This window comes from Delphinus delphis, chromosome 21, assembly GCF_949987515.2.
Source record: "Delphinus delphis chromosome 21, mDelDel1.2, whole genome shotgun sequence".
Taxonomy (NCBI): Eukaryota; Metazoa; Chordata; class Mammalia; order Artiodactyla; family Delphinidae; genus Delphinus; species Delphinus delphis.
In genome coordinates this window covers 24,727,186-24,746,866 of record NC_082703.1, presented here as the reverse complement: position 1 = coordinate 24,746,866, position 19,681 = coordinate 24,727,186, and the positions used below count along the sequence as shown (strand labels likewise).

Here is a 19,681-nt window from a genome sequence, read left to right as displayed (position 1 = left end):
TTCAGCCACCATCCGTACACAAAATAATCCTCTACGGCTTCTGCCCTAGGTGTCCAGCTAGATGCCCTCGTCCCACCCCGATGTGTCACGGTCCCCACGTGATCCAGACTCTGTGTCATCCGTGCGTGGTCCTCGCCCCTGTCCCTCCTCGGGCCCTCACCCAGCTCTTCTCCATCACCTGATTCCCAGGCTGCAGCGCCAGTGCCCACATCCGGGATGCTGCACCTTCTCCCACCCCTGTATCATGAGATGGGAGCCACACCAGCCACGCGGTGGCGGTGGGGATGGGGGGAAGGACAAATAAACCAGTCCTACAAGTGAAGTGCTTTAAGCAGAGCCTGGAACTCCAGACCGGCCCGTTCAGTGTAAACCCAGGGGCCACCCAGTTTCCCCAGACCCACACGTCTACCATTTATTCAGACATGAGCGCTCCTGTCCTGAAGCCCTGTTGCATCCTCCTACCCAGCATAAACTGTTTACACTCTTCTCTTGATACAGTTGCAACCACACTAAATTTTATAACATTTCATTTCATCGAGTTTTAAAAATGGAGTTTCAAATGCACTTGCAGATTCTGTGTGAAGAGTAATAGAAAGCAGAAAACAGGGCTTCCCTGGTGGCGCAGTGGTTAAGAATCCGCCTGCCAATGCAGGGGACACGGGTTCAAGCTCTGGTCCAGGAAGATCCCACATGCCGTGGAGCAACTAAGCCTGTGCGCCACAACTACTGAGCCTGCGCTTTAGAGCCCGTGAGCCACAACTACTGAGCCCGAATGCCACAACAACTGAAGCCTGTGAACCTAGAGCCCATGCTCCGCAACAAGAGAAGCCCGTGCACCACAACGAAGAGTAGCCCCCGCTCGCCACAAGTAGAGAAAGCCCGTGCAGCAACAAAGACCCAACGCAGCCAAATATAAATAAGTAAATTCATATACATAAAAAAAGCAGAAAACACGTACATGAAATTTAAAAATCCCTGGGCTGCTCGGAATTAACCTCACTTTGTAGGATGTACGTGGCCTTCTGGGAAGATTGGTGTAAGCAAAAAAATGAGGGTTGAATTTAAAATCGGGCAGGGAGAGGACATCTTGTACTGGACAGAGAATCTTATTTCTGACTAATTATGGACACTTGCGTCCCCTCCGATTCCACTTCCTCCCCGCTCACTGTCTAATTCGGCACCAGCCCCACGTCTCCCGCTGCCCGCTCAGCAAAGCCCACAGGATGCCTGCGTAGCCCTTCTCTGCAGGGAGAGAAACGTGCTTGGTGAAAGCAAATCTAACCCCGTGCATGGCCTAAAAGAACCAAAGAATTTGAGAGAATATGTAGAGTTATTTGCATCTTTTGGTTCAACATCTAAACAGCATTTTGTACACAGCGGGGTTTCAATAAACACTTGACTGGGATGCTGGCTGGCTGGACCTCTGAGCTCTGCAGGGTTAGATGCTGTGCTGTTTATCACCATGCGAGCATGGGAGGGTACTGGGAGACGGGGGCCCTGACCTCTCGGCATGGGTTCTGTAACTTCCCCTGGTTCTACGATTATTTACTAAAGAGTGTGCCTTCTAGTTTTGAGGACTGGAGTGTAACTAGGAGCTTTTGCTGAGGAAGGCGGTAGCTCCCAGGCCTTGCTGCAGATGAGGTTGGGAAGTCTTGCCACCATTTTTGGGTTCAGGAACTCTGTCTCGTCAGTCTCCAGCTTGTATCTGTGTCTTGGAGGTGGGTGTACACTGGGTTACAAGAGGCTGGTGCGTACACAGATGGCTGGTGTTGGTGACAGCTAATGTCCCTGTGACAATACAATGCCTTTCTTCCTCTCTCCCTCCTCCTATTGCTGTTGGGCTGGAGGACACAGGGATTGCATCTTTGTAATAACTCTGCACAGGCTGGGGCCTGGGGCCATGTGGACGCTCCTGTCCCCTCCTCTACGCCGCCCCTGAGATGCCAACGTGTATAGTTAGAACAGCACAGCTGCATGCTCACCTCCCAGGCCAGAGCCAGGGTCACTGGGAAGCCAGATTAGAAACTTGGATGTCAGCCCTTCTTTAGAAAATGTTAGTAACATACACACCATTTGTCTAATGAGTCTTCAGATGAATGAGTAAAAGATACTAGAGCTTCCTGGTCTCCCCTTCACGGCCATGGCAGTGAGCTAGTGGGCATGGGTATTTGCAATCAGCTGGTGTGCAGAATTTTCAGCAAGGAGATTGCTTGACAAAACCGATCGCTATGTTGTTTGTTTTTAATTATTAATAACTTTGAATGTGGGTGCTTTGTTGTTTGGTTTGCTGTGAGTTTTGGCTTCACTTAAGAGTATGTGGTGAGGCACGTGGGGGAACCCGAGGGTTTGGGGCTGTAATTTTCTAAAACTAGACGCTAAAGTATCAATGCATTAAGGCTCAAGGAAGAATTCCCATACACCCATGGATACAGCAAATTCCCTTTAACCTCCATCCCTAACCTCTGGTAAGTTAATGACAATTTGCAGGAATAGTGATGTTCTGTTTAGGAAACTGTGTGAAATTAACAACTTTGATTATATTGTCAGGGTAAGTATAATACAATTCCTGGGTTATTTTTAGTCTATAGGGCGTTGTTACAGTTAAATTTTGTGTGTATTGGGTCATATTCCTGTCCTATAATGTAACTAAGTGCCTGCTTTCTGCGACTTGCATATGGAGTTCCACTGCAGTCTCTCCACCCAGGGCTCTCCCGCTGCAGCGTGGGAGCTGCGGGGTGCGGGTGAGTGGGCCCCCAGCCTTCACCCTGCCGCCTGGGTGACACAGAGCAGGGGCAAGGGGCACTGATGCAAGGAGCCTTCTGCAACATTGTTAGTTACAAGTTTAATGTTAGTTACAGCTAGCATTTATTTGAATCAAATCTGTGATTTGGGAGAGCTAAAACGGACACAACATATGTACGCTCTTTATTCCATTTTGATAAGACGAAGCATAATGTTGTTCTTTTAAATTACTAAACAGACTTTGGGGTTCAAATTTGTCCATGTGGCACATTGTCACAGGCTATACAGCCGTCATCCCAAGGAAGACCCTCACCTGTGAAAACACTTTTCAGCTCCATTTTGTGGTGAAAATGGGGATGCTTGCGTATAACAAAGGTTTTCTGCTGAATTAAGTCATGGTCTGGGGAGCAGTTTCTGGTCGAGAAGCTGGAGCACATACAGACACGCATCCAGTTCCTGAATCCAACCGGTGAAGCAGATAAACACATGCGCTCACATACACCTGTTGTTCTATGTTTATTCCGGGTGCAACTCATTATCAGCCCCATAACAATTCAATTTCAGGTGCCAAATACAACAAACTAGATACACTGGACCGGACACAGGATATTTTGGTTTCTTGGGGAAGGAAGACGTTCCCACCCTGGTTTAGCTCAGAGCCGGAGTGGCCGCTGATTCATCAGGGACCCGGTTCAATCGCTGACCTCTGTGGGCTTCAGGCCCCGCACAGGTGCACTGAGGATGCTGCGGGGTTCAACTCACTGGGCTAGGTGCCCAGCGGGAGCAGGGAGCACCGCAGGGGTCCTCGGAGACACCCAAGTCCCCTTCCCGCTCCTCTCCCACTTGGTCCCCTGCATTGCCAAGGGCCATCTCACTCTTGATGCCAACCATAAACATGGAATATTGGTAAAATTTCTCAAAAGCCCAGGGCATCCACTACCTTTCATTTTTCACAAACTACAGAGTTCCTCTAGAAGCCCAGCACTGGGTCAGATAATTCTGCTCCCTTCCCTGCCAGCTGACCGTTCATTTCCTATATCCCGGATGCCAGACTTCACAGGCTCGAACACCCGAAAAGATCAGCACGCCGCCCCGTTTCTACCTAATGCTGCATCCACTCGACAAGACAAGCGCATCTCCGGATGGCTTCTGACTCACGTTTGAACGCACGTGTGCCTGTGAGTCTCCTGCAGTTGGAGCGGCGAACCCTTACAGGCACACGAATCTTCAGAATCAAAGCACAGTCTTGGAATCCGTGTTTTCAGCTTTTGCAACCTGCATACAAATTTAGTAGCCATGGACATCGTGTTCTAGACTAACACTGAGGAAACCAGACATCCGGGAGCTGGCGCCCATCTTCCCGGATACGATCTCCGCCTACGCATCCCTCACTCTTTCAGGCTTGGATTAGTGAAGGCGGGCGGGTGACAGCACAGTGGTCATGACGATCACAGGGTGACAGTAAAGATGATGAAAGCTAACGTGCACCAAATGCTAATAAGGCTTGCTAAGGTCTTATACTTTTGGGTTTAATCATCCTAATAATCCCGGGAGGTAGGAAAATCCCCTTAAGGCTTCCCCTTTATTTGTAATAAACAGGGAATCAAAGGCACAGTAAAATCAGGTGGAGGTGAGGTTCCCAGGTGCTGGATCAGGTGGACGCGAGGGCTTCGGGGCTGCCTCGGTGCTTCTGTCCAAACCACACGGCGGGATCCCTCTCATCTCCCGCCCGGTTCTACAGGGCGCAACTCTGCCAGCAGCTTCCCGCCCACGCCCGTCGTGCCCCACACACGAGATGCCTTGTGCATTGGCACCTAGTCCCCCCACCCCCCCACACATCCGAGGTTTCCTTCAGCGATACTTGCCCTACTATGTGTGATGTGCTTTGATATTTTCTACTCTATACATTCCATACTTTCCTGTTCTTTTTTTATTTAAAAAATTGCTGGTTGCGACCCAGTAACTTGAATTCACGACCCACTGAATGGGTTGCAGCCCACGGTTTTACAATCAGTGTCATGGAAATAGAAATAGGAGAGATAGGAAACGAAATAAAAATTACATGCTGACTCAGCAAGCGGCCCACTCAACGGACGGTCTCTTCTCTGATTAGATGGCTCATCCGTCACCCTCCTCCCTTCCTGTCGGGATCTGCCTCCACCCAAGACCACCACGTCACCCAGCGCAAAGGCCATCGCTTACTTGTCATAGAAGCTGACGGCTTGAGGCGCTATTGCAGCAGAAGTGTCATTTCAGGAGGAATGGCTTTGAAAGGCGAAAAGAAGACTTCCTGTGTTACTCAAATTTGCATGGGTGTGCGTGTGTATACAAAGACAAATGCACGTGTGGAAATACTTGCTTCCTTTAAGATAGACGGATTTCTGCAGGAATGGACCAGAGAGTGGGTGTGTTGCAGACGTAAGAGCATCTGGGCAGAATCAGGAGGTGGGGCTGAGGGGATGTCCCCTGAGTCTGGCTGGGTCTCCGGCAGAAAGAAGCACGTGGAAGCTAGGGTCTCCTTATGCTCGGCCACTAGACAAGCCCAGCATCCTCACCGGGTCCCTGGCACCTTTTCTGACCTCACATCACTGCACCCTTGTGACATCTACACACTGTCCGCTAGACCCAAGTCCAACCTCCACTGAGTCATCAAGCTCTGAGCCCAGTGTGATTCTATTTTGCCATAATCCCATATTGAAATGCTGATTTTATCAACAGGTACATAAAAAGATGCTCAAGACAATTAATCACCGGGAAAATGCAAATTAAAACCGCAATGAGATATCATCCCACACCTGTCAGAACGGCCGTCATCAAAAAGACTAGAAATAAGTGTTGGTGAGGGTGTGGAGAAAAGGGAACCCTTGTGCACTGCTGGTGGGAATGTAAATTGGTGCAGCCGCTATGGAGAACAGTATGGAGGTTCCTTAAAAAACTAAAAATAGAGCTACCATATGATCCAGCAATTCTACTCCTGGGTATGTATCCAAAGGAAATGAAAACACTAATTTGAAAAGACACATGCACCCCAGTGTTCACTGCGGCACTATTTACAATAGCCAGGACATGGAAGCAACGTAAGTGTCCATCGACAGAAGAATGGATAAAGAAGATGTAGTATGTATGTGTAAATATATATATATATATATATATACACACACACACACACACACACAATGGAATATTACTCAGCCATAAAAAGAATGAAATCTTGCCATCTGTGACAACACGAATGGACCTAAAGGATATTGTGCTAAGTAAAAATAAGTCAGACAGAGAAAAACTGTTACTAAATGATCTCACATATGTGGAATCTAAAAAATAAGTGAACAAATATAACAAAACAGAAACAGAGTTATAGATACAGAGAACTAACAGGTGGTTGTCAGAGGGGAGGGGAGAGGGGAGGAGAGAAATAGGTGCGGGAGATTAAAAGGGACAGACTGCCAGTTACAAGATAAATGAGTCATGGGGGTGACACCTACAGTGTGGCGAACACGGTCGATAATAATGTCGTATCTTTGCGTGGTGAGAGGGGGTCAAAAGGTACAAACTCCCAGTTACAAGATGACTAAGAACTCGGGATACGATGCACGTGATAAACAGAAGCAACACTGCTGTGTGTTATACAGGAACGTTGCTCACAGTAAATCCTAAAAGTTCTCATCACAAGGAAAACTACTTTTTCCATTTCTTCTCTTTTGTATCTATATGGGATGATGCATGTTCCCTAAACGTACTGGGCTCATCACTTCACGATGTATGTAGGCCACATCGTTATGCTGTACACCTCCACTTACAGAGTGGTGTGTGTTAATTGTATCTCAATTAACTGGAAGGAAATAAACTTGATGTACAATTTGCAAAAAAAAAAGGCTTATTTTACTCAGAATGAATTCATCTAGCTACTTTTTGATTAGTATTGATACTTTGTGGTTTAAAAAAAAATGATTTCAAAGCCAAAATGTAATCTTGGGAGTTGTCTCTCTTTGTTTTCTGCTTTATTTTTTACTGAAATCCCCCAATTTTCGTGCTGTTCAGGGGAGGGTCTGGAAGCACAGTTCTCTGTGAGGGTTGCTCTGTCCAAGGGCACGTGTGGCCGTGTTTGCCTGGGGTTTGGGGGACGCTCAGAGCAGCCTCCTGGATGGAAAGCAGCCTCCAGGTTTGCAGGACTGGGGCTGAGAAACCCCGGTCCGGAGCTGACTGAATGGGATACAGTTGGTGGGCTTCACCGTGAGAGTCCCTCTCCCACCCTCTCCTGAGCTTCTCCTCCCTCCGAGGCCCGTCTGTCCCCTCCCTGTGGGCCTGGTGATTCCGCTGGTTGGACCACTGATGCATCCCCGGTAGCCCTGGGTCAGGCTCACAGCCCCGCACATTCCATATGAGCCTGTTTCTCTCCATCTGCAGAAGCCGGAGGGTGGGACAGTGTCTAACTCCTGATCATGAAGTATTTACACACCGGGCACCTTGTCTGGTCCCACCACTCCAGACACGCGGTCACCCTGTGACCTTTCAGAAGTCCTGGTAGGAGGGGCCTTGGTACAGCCCCCCATCACCCCACACCTTCCAGGAGGAGCCTTGCCCAGGCCAGCATCTGGGTCCATCACTAGAGCACTTTTTTCTTTTTTTTGCGGTACACGGGCCTCTCACTGTTGTGGCCTCTCCCGTTGCGGAGCACAGGCTTCGGATGCGCAGGCTCAGTGGCCATGGCTCACGGGCCCAGCCGCTCTGCGGCATGTGGGATCCTCCCGGACCGGGGCACGAACCCGTGTCCCCTGCATCGGCAGGCGGACTCTCAACCACTGCGCCACCAGGGAAGCCCATAGAGCATGGTTTTTCAGAATGCATCCTTAAGGTCCCGAGTTCACACGCTGCCCTGATGGATGCGCTGAATAGAGTTCAGGGGCGATCCCGTGCCCACGCGGCCCTCCCTGCCTGCCCCCAGCCCCCTGGAAAGGTGCGGGTCCTGACGCATGGCCCCATCGGTGCTCAGGTGTTTGGCAGCAGGAATGGCCTTACAGCTCCTCTGTGTCTGGAAACCTGCTCATCCCTGGGACCCCAACTGAAGCCGCCCTGCTCACCAGGCTCTCTAGGTCCCTAGTCTGCAGCAATTTGATTTTGGTCACAGTCTAGAGAGTACTGTCAGTGCCTCTCTAACTGCACTGAATTCCTTTTCTCTTATACACACAGCGGTGACGCACTTGGCTTCTTCTAACTCCTCAGCGTGTGGAGGCTGCTGGGTCAGGGAGCTAGTCGGTCATGCACGTGGGCACATCCTTCAGGGCAGAAAACGCTCAGTAATTGTTGTTTGAGTGAAATCTGCTATAGACTGAATGTCTGTGTTCCCCCAAAATTCATGTGTTGACTCCCAACCGCCAAAGTAATGGTGTCAGGGGGGCCTTTGGGAGGTGAGAGGTTATGAGGGTGGGGCCCCCAGGATGGGATTAGTGTCCTTCTAACAGAGACCCAACAGGGTCCCCAGCCCTTCCTCCCCGTGAGGACACAGGGAGAAGACGCCACCTGTAAGCCAGGAAGAGGGTCCTCAGCAGACGCTGAATCTGCCAGCTCCCTGATCTCGGACCTCCAGCCTCCAGAACTGGGAGAAGTAAATTTCTGCTGTTTATAAGCCCCCAGTCTGTGGCATTTTTTTTCTTTCACCGTAGCCCAAATGTAGTAAGACAAAGCCACACATGCACTGATGGAGGCGTCAATGCATCAAATAAAGATTTGCTGTGTGAGGAGGGGAACCAACACGGGAGAAGGTACCGTAATTCATTCGGCAGCAGCCAGGCTTGGAAACTGTGCAAGGTAAACACTGATATTTAGCATAAAAGCTAGGCAGTGCACTCCAGAAATCTAGATGAAAAATCCCCATCTCCTAAGTTCTATAGACACGTGTTAGTAGCTTTAAAACTGATTTGATTTGTTTGTACAAAGTTTTAACATTAAATTGTCAAATAAATACATCTTTTGGACTGTCACCTTGATTAGCTGGCATGTGACCTTCCCTCCTCTGCAGCACGTGACGGGGACTCGACGTCACACGCTGGGAGGAGCGTTCCCTGAGGGGTGTCGGGATCCTCAAGGGGCAGGTGGGTAGGAGGGGGCTGCACGTCCTGAGGGGTCTCCGCTGTGGAGGAGGGAGGATGGAGGGACGCAGTAAATAGATACATTGTTACTGTCCAGAGAGAACCTTGGCAAGGCACCATGTCCACTATGTCTAGAAACTTCTAGAAATTTCCCTGAAGGAAATAAGTGTGGACGCCCCTCGAGTTACAGAGTTACACATCTATATGTACACGTAGGGGTGTTAATAAAAGGACACAAAAATAAATGTCCAAAAGAGGAGTTCTTTTAAAATGAGTTACGTATTATAATTACTTTGAGACATTCATGCAGTTAGATGGTGTGCAGACGTCAGACGCCATCTAACATCCTTTATATAAAAATATTTTCACAACATGTGCCTGTCCTGAAGAAGGCTTTAAGTATTGGCAGGTATTATTTTATATGCAGGTATTTTTAAAATTACATAGTGTGCCCGTTTTCTCCGTGCTGTCTCATATAATATCTGCCTAATATTCTTTAATTGATCATTTCATTTTGTCTGCCTTTTTTCATTTCAGTTTGCAATTGACTTGCCAGTGCAAAATCTGGTTCAACAGAACAGTCTTCATAAATGCTTATAAATTACCAACTCTTTACAACTGACTTAAATTTAACATTCGCGGGAATGAAGAAAACCCATTATTAACGATCACATCTCCTATAAATGAGCCAATGTCACAAAAATTACTGGTAGGGCAATTTAATTTCAGTGTGTCTGAGGGCCTTCTCTCAAAATGTTTCTCCTAGAAAAAGTGGGTTTTCTCTTCCATTGTAGTCATTTTGAATGTGCTGTATTAATCCACTTTTATCACTGACTTTAATTTCATAGAAACCTTCTTTATCTTCCTCTGTTCCATGGCCATTTTCCTCATCATAAAGTTACTTTTCATACATTACACCCTATGAGCTTCAGAGAATGTCTGTGCCCTAAAATGGAATTGTTAATGGCAAGGGCATGGGGTGTGGTACTCACTTCTAAAAAGATGACTTTACTCATTTGTCTTGTCTGTCACTAGAGAAGATTTTAGGGTTTTCAGTAAATGTCACTCACCTTTCCTTGGAGTTTTTAGACACTGAGGCCAATTGGGGAAAAAAAAAAAAAAAAGATTGGTATTTTGAACGGGACCAGAGGCAAAGGCTCCTGCCTTGTTTTGTGCCTTTAGCCTCTACCGGCTGCAAAATGTCCCTCAGTGCTCTGTAAATGACAATGACTCATTTCACTGCAAGAGCATTAGCATCACTATAAAGCATTTTAAATTTTAACGTGGGACGGTAGAATCAGAGACTCGGAGGAGATGTTAAAAACCTGTCCAGTCTCACCCTCTCGATTCAGAGATAAGGAAACTGGAAAACCCAGTTTGGAAAATAAAACGTCTAAAATTATGGTGCTTGCTCCCAACTAGTCATTGTAATAACACTGGGAACATAACTGATTCCTTCTCTCCGCCCTTCCTCCCCCACCCTCCTTCCTTCCTTCCTTTTCTTTTTTTTAAAGCTTCCTATAAATTATCCTTTCACACACTTTACATCAGCATCCCTGACCCGAGGTGCGAGTTAGAATCACGTAGGGAACTTTCTAGACAATAAGCCCACCAGGGACCAGTATTTAAATGCCCCCCAGGTGACAGGGACCCACGACAGGCAGGTTGACCCTCATGTTTCAGCGAAGGGGCTGCTCAAGACCTCTGGATCCCAGTGCGAACGCGCCTGGCGGGGGCGCCTCGGCGCTACGTCCACTGGCTGGTCCACTGGCTACTTGGCTTGCCCGACAGCTGATGCAGGGTTTCCCTTCCCATCAGAACCCACCGCCGCCCACTCACCACCACAAGTGGGAAACTGGGCAACATTTCGAGAACTCTTTTGTAGCCAACGTCACCAAATCCTTCTGTCCGTTTCTTCCCAAGTCCTTTAAAATCTGACTGTTCTCATTATAACCACCAACCATCACCTCATGTCCACACTGTAGGAACGGCACTAAGTACTTTCTGTGCCTAAACATTATGGTGGCTTCTAAAAAAACTTTAAAATAGAATTACCATAGGACAAAGCATTTGCACCTCTAGGTGTCCCCCCAGGAATTAAGTCCAGGCCCTCGGGCTGAGACAGCGCCCCGAGTGCCACGTGCTGTCCAGAGGTGGACGGCAGCCTCTGAGTCAGCCTCAGGTTCCTGCTGCCACGGAGACGGAAACGTGGCCTCAGGATGCAGAGGTCTTATGTTTTGGCAGGTCCCCCTCCCTCTAAAAGCCTGTCACAGAAAAGAACTGGTGCCGCAGACACAACTGTGATGCTGGAAAATCTTAGAGCCAGTACAAATGCAGGTGAGCTATTGTCAAAGCCTCACGAGACAGAAGTCAGATGAGTCACCCATTCATGCGGAAGCTTTGCAGAGTGAAACAAAAAATAACGCGTGCTTATCGCAATGAGACAGCCAGTGTTCCTTCTAAATAAAGAGGAAAAATAATGTTATTGGCCTATTTCCAAGTAGAGAAAGGCCTGGTTAGACTGGCGAGTTAGAAATAAAGTTCTAACTCAATCATAGTGGATAATATACTGTCATTCTTTTAGGACTATACCTGGTTTCATAATTTTACATTGAAAAGCAACCTTTTTCTGGTTCTAATTTCCTTTAAAAGAAAGCGAAGCTTTACACTAAAGGACTCCTGTGATTTGCAATATTATTCTCTGAGCCAGTCAAACGAGCAACAGAGTCACTGGCTAACGATCAGATATCAATTACGAAAAACTCGAATTTAAATAGAAATCAAGCTTATGATCCACAAGACAGCCTCTGCGCGGTCACAGCAGATGGCCGTCAGGAGCCGAGAAGGCAGCCGGAAGCCTTTGAGGCTGGCGAGTAACCGTGTTAGGTGCAGGGCCAGGAGCCCAGAGCCACGGAGAGGGTGTCTCTTCTCAGTTACATTCCATGTGGATCTCATTCGGCCTTCTGAGGCTGAATTCATCCAGCACTCCCCATTTCTAAAGGAGCATCTGCCCCGTTTCATGTATGCCCGACTCCTGTCTAACGGTGATGGCCAACTCCAGCTCCAGCTTCACTGTGTCTGTGGCAGCAGACAGATAAAATTTCCACGTGATTTCTACGAGCGCCGGGGAAAAGAGAACGTGATAGTAACTCGGGGCTCCCTTGGGAGCGAGCGTATAGTTGCACTCGGCACCCAAGCCACGTGGAGCTGGGCTTGCCTGGAGAAACCAGCTGTTGTATGTCAAGTAACCAGAGTTACCTGAGAAAAATGCAAACACAAAAGCTTTTCCCTCCCTTAGATTGACTTAGGGTTTCGTGATGAAGAAGGGAAGGAGAGATGCGTCATTCTCCATGTGCGGACAGGTCTCAATTATGTTAATGCAGCTTTGCTGATTAATAATATTAATTATGTAAATAACCGCCTTAATGATTAATCTGGGATGATCTGGAGCCAACTGTGTTCTCATCTAGATCTTCCATAATGTTTACAAACCGCTATTTAAAAAAAATTTCACTGCATCTTACTTAGTTCTCATTAGGACCCCCTAAAGTCGAATGTATACTTAAAACATTTTGCGGGGAGGGTCACCGGTGACGGACGTGCACGTCGCCCCCGCCCGGAACGCCCGTCTGCTCTGTGCCGCACTGGTGTGTACTCTACCTAGATCCTCCTTGGCCGGCCCCGGAAAGCTGATGCCCGGCTGGACCAGGTCCCCGCCCTCTTCCTCTGCAAAGAGAGAAACAAAGTCACTTTTCAGTATGTTGCTGGTGTGGCCCGCATAAGCACAACGCATCCCCTACACGCCCCCGCGACGCTCAGGCACGAGCCACGCTCTCCGGCTTACGCCACTGCTCGGGGCTGGCGTTTGGGGCCGAAGCCCAGGAACCACCACCTTTTCTGACAACAGTCCTGCGGTCGCAGGTGCACGTTTGCCCCACGGAGGCGCCGCCTTAGGTCGCCGTGCAAGGGATTCACGGCTGCTCCTTGGTCTCCTGCAGACTTTGCAGACTTTGTCTGCAGGTGAACTGGATTCTGTGAACTCGGCCGCACGATTGTTTCCCGGCTGGTGAGTCCCCTGTGAGCCCTACACGGTCCTGAGCACCACTCCTCTGACGTCTGGAAAGTCTTGTACTACCTGAGGCCTCATCTGGCAAAATTCGAAGCCTGCAGTTACTGTTGTCATCTTAATACTCGTTAACCTTAGGTCAATTTTGTCCACATCTCATTTCCTTCTGTTGTGACAACAGGTCACCGGCATTGATTTTCGATTGCTGGGTCTGTGATTAGTGCAGAAGCAGACACGGCATTCTTAGAGGGACATGTCGTGCGGCTGTATAAGGTCTCGGGGGTCATCTCGCTCTGGCCCTCCCTACCCAGATGAGGCAACAAAGCCAAAGGGACAAAAGGCCTGGGCTCTGTGTCCAGCCGGCCCTGGGGAGCTGGACACAGACACAGCAGCGGCCTTCCGTCCTGGGTTCCGCTCGGCGAACCAGGCGCCTTGGTCTGCCGGCCGCTCTGGGCCCCATGAGTGCTGCCCGGCAGCTTAGATCTGCTGATGCCCAGGGACTGTCTGCCCCGCGATGCGCGGAGAGCGGGGGGGGGCGGGGGGGGGGCAGACAGCAGGTCTCCATACAGAGACAGGGAGTTTCAGATAAGCTTCATATATGTACCATCATTTGGGTGTGTGGTCCGTAAATATCATTCTAAATATAATTACATAGTCAGACGTGCATTCACGCAGGCTTCCAACATTCTCGAATAAGCTCTGGGCAAATATTCTAGTAGGACATCCATTCTAGCAATCCTAAATGCAGTTACCATGTTACAGTCGCGGGGGGCTTCGTTTTAGGACATTGTGATCAGCCCACTGACATTTTCACCATCTTCAAGTCAGCAAATAGGCACCTTCCACTTTCAGCAAGTTTACAGGACGTTAAAGAGAGAAAGTAGGGTTATTTGTAGTGAGGTGGGTGGACCTAGAGTCTGTCATACAGAGTGAAGTAACTCAGAAAGAGAAGAACAAATACCGTATGCTAACACATATATATGGAATCTAAAAAAAATAAAAATAAAAATGGTTCTGAAGAACCTAGGGCCAGGACAGGAATAAAGATGCAGACGTAGAGAATGGACTTGAGGACACGGGGACGGGGAAGGGGAAGCTGGGACAAGTGAGAGAGCGGCATGGACATATATACACTACCAAATGTAAAATAGATAGCTAGTGGGAAGCAGCCGCATAGCACAGGGAGATCAGCTCGGTGCTTTGTGACCACCTAGAGGGGTGGGATAGGGAGGGTGGGAGGGAGGGAGATGCGAGAGGGAGGGGATATGGGGATATATGTATACGTATAGCTGATTCACTTTGTTATACAGCAGAAACTAACACACCATTGTAAAGCAATTCTACTCCAATAAAGATGGTAAAAAAAAAAAAAAGAAAGAAAGGTAGGGGGTTTGGCCATGAAAGATGCTGTGGAGCTGTGGAATTTACCATGTCTCAGGTAAATTGTGGTGGAATTTCATCTTACGGGGTCTCCCAGGCACTGCTTTTAAGATATATACGATATACATGAATATACATGTATATATGTCTAATAAATGTCTGTCTGAATTGGGGTAAGTATTTTAGAGAGAGCTTATTCGAATGCATTCACATAATTCAGCTGCGCCCCGTTTTTCATGGCTAAGAGTACTTCTTGCACGTTTGAAGTCTTGTTTTACTGCTAATAAGCCATCGATGACAAAGCTGGCTGGTCAGGTGACCACAGGGTAATATGAAACTCAAGAGGCCGTGTTTCATTTGTTTAGAAGCATAATGCAATAGGATGCACAGTGCTAATTAAATACGGTTTCCACGGAGACTATGTTCACGTGGTCAGCATTATTAACTTGAAGACCGTCTGCGTTAGGTGAGGTAGAAGAGAATTAGGAGAATAAACCGAAACAGTGAACCTTCGATTTCGATCCCATTTGTTCTCCTTGAACACACACACACACACACAGAAACAAAGGGACGAGCTTTACCAGTATGAATCTGAACGAGCAGCTGACATCACACAGTGGAACCGCGAGCACGCACTGAACTGACAAAGACGCCCAGCGGATGCAGACGAACAGACAGAGCCCAGCGCAGCGCAATCAACCGGCAGCTTCACAAAAGGGCGAGTCTCATTATCCCGAGAACGAGACTCCAAGGACGCCGCCTGAGGCGGTGCGGAGGCCAGCCCTGGATCGTGAGGGTGGACGCCACCAGCTGCATACTCCCCCTCCGCTTGTCCTTCCTCAGATCAGATAAAGTGAGGCCTCGGAGCGGCTACACTTAGGGAAAACCTTTCAGTCAAACACATGGAATGTGCGTTAAGGGCAAATGCGTTAGACGTTTCTGTTTCTGGTTTTATCTCTTAGCCCCTTGAGCCTCGTTCAAAGCGTGTGTTGGTGTCATTAGTGGCCGTGATCCTGCCTTATCCAACCAGCTTTGTCTTTGCAGCTCACATTTTGTGTATCCGCCCGATACCTACTCACAGCCCAGAGCACTGATCCGGGCACCGTCCTGTTCACATGCACAGACAGGGTCTGCGGGCCGGTCACCCAACGTCCTGTGTCCGCAGCGGGACGAGAACGTCCGAGGTGACCGGCGAAGGAAGCCCGTAGGGCGCAGGGCACGTCTCCTCCTCTGATACCTCTCGGTCCCCAAAGCTGCCCCTGCCAGGCTTACAGAGATGTGCCAACACGGGTTCTTCCCGATTCCAGTCTCTGACCCAGCCTGCACCAAGGAGAGGAAGCATCTCTCCTGCCAGTGCTGCACAGACCAGTGGCGGGACCAGGGAGCAGCCCGGCTGGAGCAACGAGCCAGCAGCTCGGGGCTGCGCGTGAGACCCCCGGGGACTGCGACACCTCCCCGGCCACATGAGCACACCACAGCCTGGGGAGGGGTCGGGCAGCCACCGTGCAGATCACACATGTGAGATTAATCACGCTGTAAAATGAGAAGTGCCTGCATTGGACACCATGTTCACATTTCAGCGTGTTTTCTTTGCAAAAATAGAAACGTGCCACAGACTGAAAACGTTTGGAAATCATCCACAGACACATCTGAGTGCATCTAGTGAGTTCTGGTCTTCACTAGAGGTTCGGCCCTTCACTCTTAGGGCTCTGGACCCTCCTCCCTGCACGCTGGGTGCTGACAATACCTTCCAGATGAGTTTACCTTACGGATTAATCGTCTTATTTACCAAGTCGCTAACACCTGACCTAGCGATTCGATAACACCTCTGGGTGAATTGTAAGCAGGTCTTTTTGTGGTTCTGGGCCACGGTGCTTCTTCAAAGGGTCAACGTCTAATTCCATGTGTGCACCGAACTTCTCCCAGATGAAATCCAGGTAAGGGGGGATCGAACGCGGCTGGCGGAGCTGAGCTGCCACCACGGAAGCACCATGCGGGCCCGTCTCTGAAATCGCCTGCACATGTCAGACAGTCGCCACCCTCGTCCCCCGCACCCGGGAGCTGAGGAAGTTATCCGAGAGAATCCTACGATCCAGGGCATGGCCATCATCTCAGAGGACGACCGGTGTCTGCCACCTCTTCTCACGGACGCACCGCTCACGCCCCCTCAAGGGGGACGGGGTCAGATCGGGGTGTCCTCACGGTCAGACCTCACATGCACGTTCCAGGTGGCTGTGGCATCCACACTGTGCAATGAGGACCAGAGAGGTGGGCGTGTCACCTGGGGAAGAGAGACACTGGATGCGGGGGGCCCTGCTGGGACAGAAACGAGAGCCGTGGGTACAAGAGCCCACAGCGGGCGCGGAGACAAGGAGGCCGGGATCTGAGGTCCCGAGAAGCAAAGGCCCCACCTCAATGCAGACCAAAGTCGGGTCCCGAGTAAAGAACCCCCCAGTGAGGGTCAGAGCCAAGTGTGCGGGCAGCACCGCGTCAGAACGAGATCTGGCTTCACTGCGCTGTGCGCGTGGCCGTGGGAGTGTCTCCTGCTTCGCGGAGAGGGTCCTTCAGGAAGCGACGGGGCCGAGCACCTAACACAGCCCCTGCCCCGCCCCCGCCTTCCTCTCGTCCTCCCACCGGATATGATCCAGGACTCGGCCCCTTTTCCAGTCTCAGGAAATGAGGGCAGGCATCGGGACCACCAGGCAGCACTGCTGGGTCTGCTTCCCAGCTGGCTTTTGGTCATTTGGCCAGATTTTGGTGAAGCAGAGAAGAAAAGTGATATGTACGATAATCTGTGTGCACGTTTGCAAATCCTCAGCCCTCCATCACCTCACTTCATTGACCCGACCGACCGCTGTGCAGCTATGGCACGAAGGGCCCTCTGCCCTGATGGACGCAGAAGCCGAGACCCGGGACGTTCCGTGCCTTCCCTGACCTCACGTTGGGGGCGGATTCCCGGAGGCTGAGCCTGTCCTGATGGAAGCTCCGGCTCTTTCACCCCGCTGTCTGGGGGCATCTGTTTGGACGTGTCAGCAACATGACCCTTCATTTCTTAAAGACCTGACCCACGAACGTCCCGCTGCCAGGCTCAGAAAAGAGCAGGGAGAACACACACTTCCAGTCTTTGGGCTTCTAAACCCTCTTAAACACAAGTACAAATTACACCTTTTGAGGGGGAAAGTTGTCTCTGAATCATGCCCACTTGGAAGCAATATTAAGAAAGCGTTAGAAGGAAAAACAATGTTTATACATGAAAAGGGAAATTGCTCATAAGAAAATACCGGATTTCTTGGTGTAAAGGAGCACAATACCGTTACTACCTCATAAACACCAAGAAAATGAAATGATACGCTTTGTCCACTGTGCCCGGGACCTGGCAGCATGTCTTGCTCCAAACGGTGTTTTTACTTATGCGCTTAATCAGTTTTTCCCCGCTGCGTCCCTGTGGGCAGTGAGGGGGCAGAGACCACTGTCCTTGTGGACACAGTGGCCACAGGCCTGGAGCAGAGAAGTGATTCACCCACAGTCCCCAGCAGAATCGTGATTTCTGATGGAGATTTTCAGTAGCACATCCTTGTTTGTTTTTTTTTTTTCAAATGACGCCTACACAGAACTCCAAATATAAGAAAGGATGCTATGGGTGCAGTCTGGGAGCACTGAGTTAAGAAGGGGATGCGGTGGGGTGTCTGCCCCCCTTTTCTTCTCTTGCAGCCTTCGGAACTTCTCTGCAGAACCCAGAGTGGCCAGGACACACGGCCGCCCAGGGAGACCACAGGGGTGAGTGACTCTCACTTCTTTTTGTTGCTGGGATGATACCTTTTGAGCTGAGGGTAGTAGCATGTGACGCTTTTTTTTTTTTTAAACCACATGGGCTGCCGCCAAACCTATACAATTTTTTTTCATATTTCTTTGCTGCTTTAGTCCATAGCAGGGTTTTTTAAAATTAATTAATTAATTAATTTATTTATTTATTTTTGCTGTGTTGGGTCTTCGTTTCTGTGCGAGGGCTTTCTCCAGTTGCGGTGAGCAGAGGCCACTCTTCATCGCGGTGCGCGGGCCTCTCACTGCCGCAGCCTCTCGTTGCGGAGCACAGGCTCCGGACGCGCAGGCTCAGCAGTTGTGGCTCACGGGCCTAGTTGCTCCACGGCATGTGGGATCCTCCCAGACCAGGGCTTGAACCCGTGTCCCCCGCATTGGCAGGCAGACTCCCAACCCCTGCGCCAGGGAAGCCCCGCATGTGAAGCTTTTGCTGCTGAATCTATAGCTTCCAAAGTCTGACTGATGTTACCAGAGACCCTCCACCATGCCCACCCTGAGTCCAGCTGCATCTCTGGGTCTTCCCTTGGGATCGGTCCCTCTGATGGTCATTTCTTTCCTGTTCCTTTTCCCCCAGGCCCAGGGGACCGGTCTGGCTCAACCCACGAGGGCTCCACACACTCGGCCTTTTTCCAGCCTCACTTCACCAGATCCATCTGGTCTACCCGCTCACTTCAAGTTCGCTCACACCTCCGATCCCGCCCAGATCCTCTGCCAGCTAAAGAAGGTCACTCGCACTGGGCTCCACAAGGACTGAGCCACAAGCCACCACAGCTGCTGACCTTCAACCCACCGTGAGAGGAGTCCAGGGCGGAGACCAGGAAGGAGGTGCTCTGTGCTCCAGGAAAACTCGTGAACAGGCCTTCACATAGTTAGGTATTTTCGGGAGATATTACAAAGCCAATTTCTCACACCTCCCCATACTCAGAAAAGTGCTAAGACCATTAACTAAGGCATGTGCTCCTGTGACCAGCAGAACCTTCCAGCCAGCTGTGTGCTTGGCCGCACGCACCCTTCGCCCGAATCACACATGTGCTCACCTCCCCCAGCTCTGGGGAGCAGGTCCTCAGAGCCACCGGGAGGCTGTCTCCGGCTCACCGTCCCCGGTAAGTCCCCGAATAACCTTGAACTCACAGCTCTCGGGTGGTGCGTTATTTCCCAGTCTCCACCTCCGACCTCTCCTCAGTTAAAAATTTTGCTTGTGAAAATGTCTCCTGACTGTGTGACTGGTTGGAAACTCCTCCCAGTGGATAGAAAGGGCACAGGACACGGAGCCACGGAGTCAGGGTGACGACCACGGGGGGAGTGACCGAATCTCCAGGTGTGACACCCGGCAGCTACTTCTGGACGCACCCAGGAGACACTCTGCAAATTCAGCTGTTGAAGAAGCCACCCACAAAGTTTGGCGATCTGACAGTTTGCCCAATTTCTAGATTCTTCTCCGTCTTTAAAAGTTTACTCTGCAGAAAGCACTCAAGTCCCCATTTCAGCCGTTTCCCTAACGACAGGACTTGAAGCTGCTCAAATTAAGGGTCCATCTCTGCTCCTCGAGGATAAAGACACTGATTAGTGCGACCGTCCCTCCTCA

General features: G+C 49.9%; 1 protein-coding gene across 2 annotated transcripts in view; it reads right to left on the bottom strand.

The window, feature by feature from the left end:
• Positions 1–19,681, bottom strand: part of DLGAP2 (DLG associated protein 2) — a 719,605-nt gene that overhangs the window by 135,780 nt on the left and 564,144 nt on the right. For both annotated transcript variants that reach the window (XM_060001227.1, XM_060001228.1), the window contains exon 5: positions 12,492–12,557. In XM_060001227.1, the coding sequence (XP_059857210.1) occupies positions 12,492–12,557 (66 nt within the window). The remainder of the gene's footprint in view (positions 1–12,491; positions 12,558–19,681) is intronic.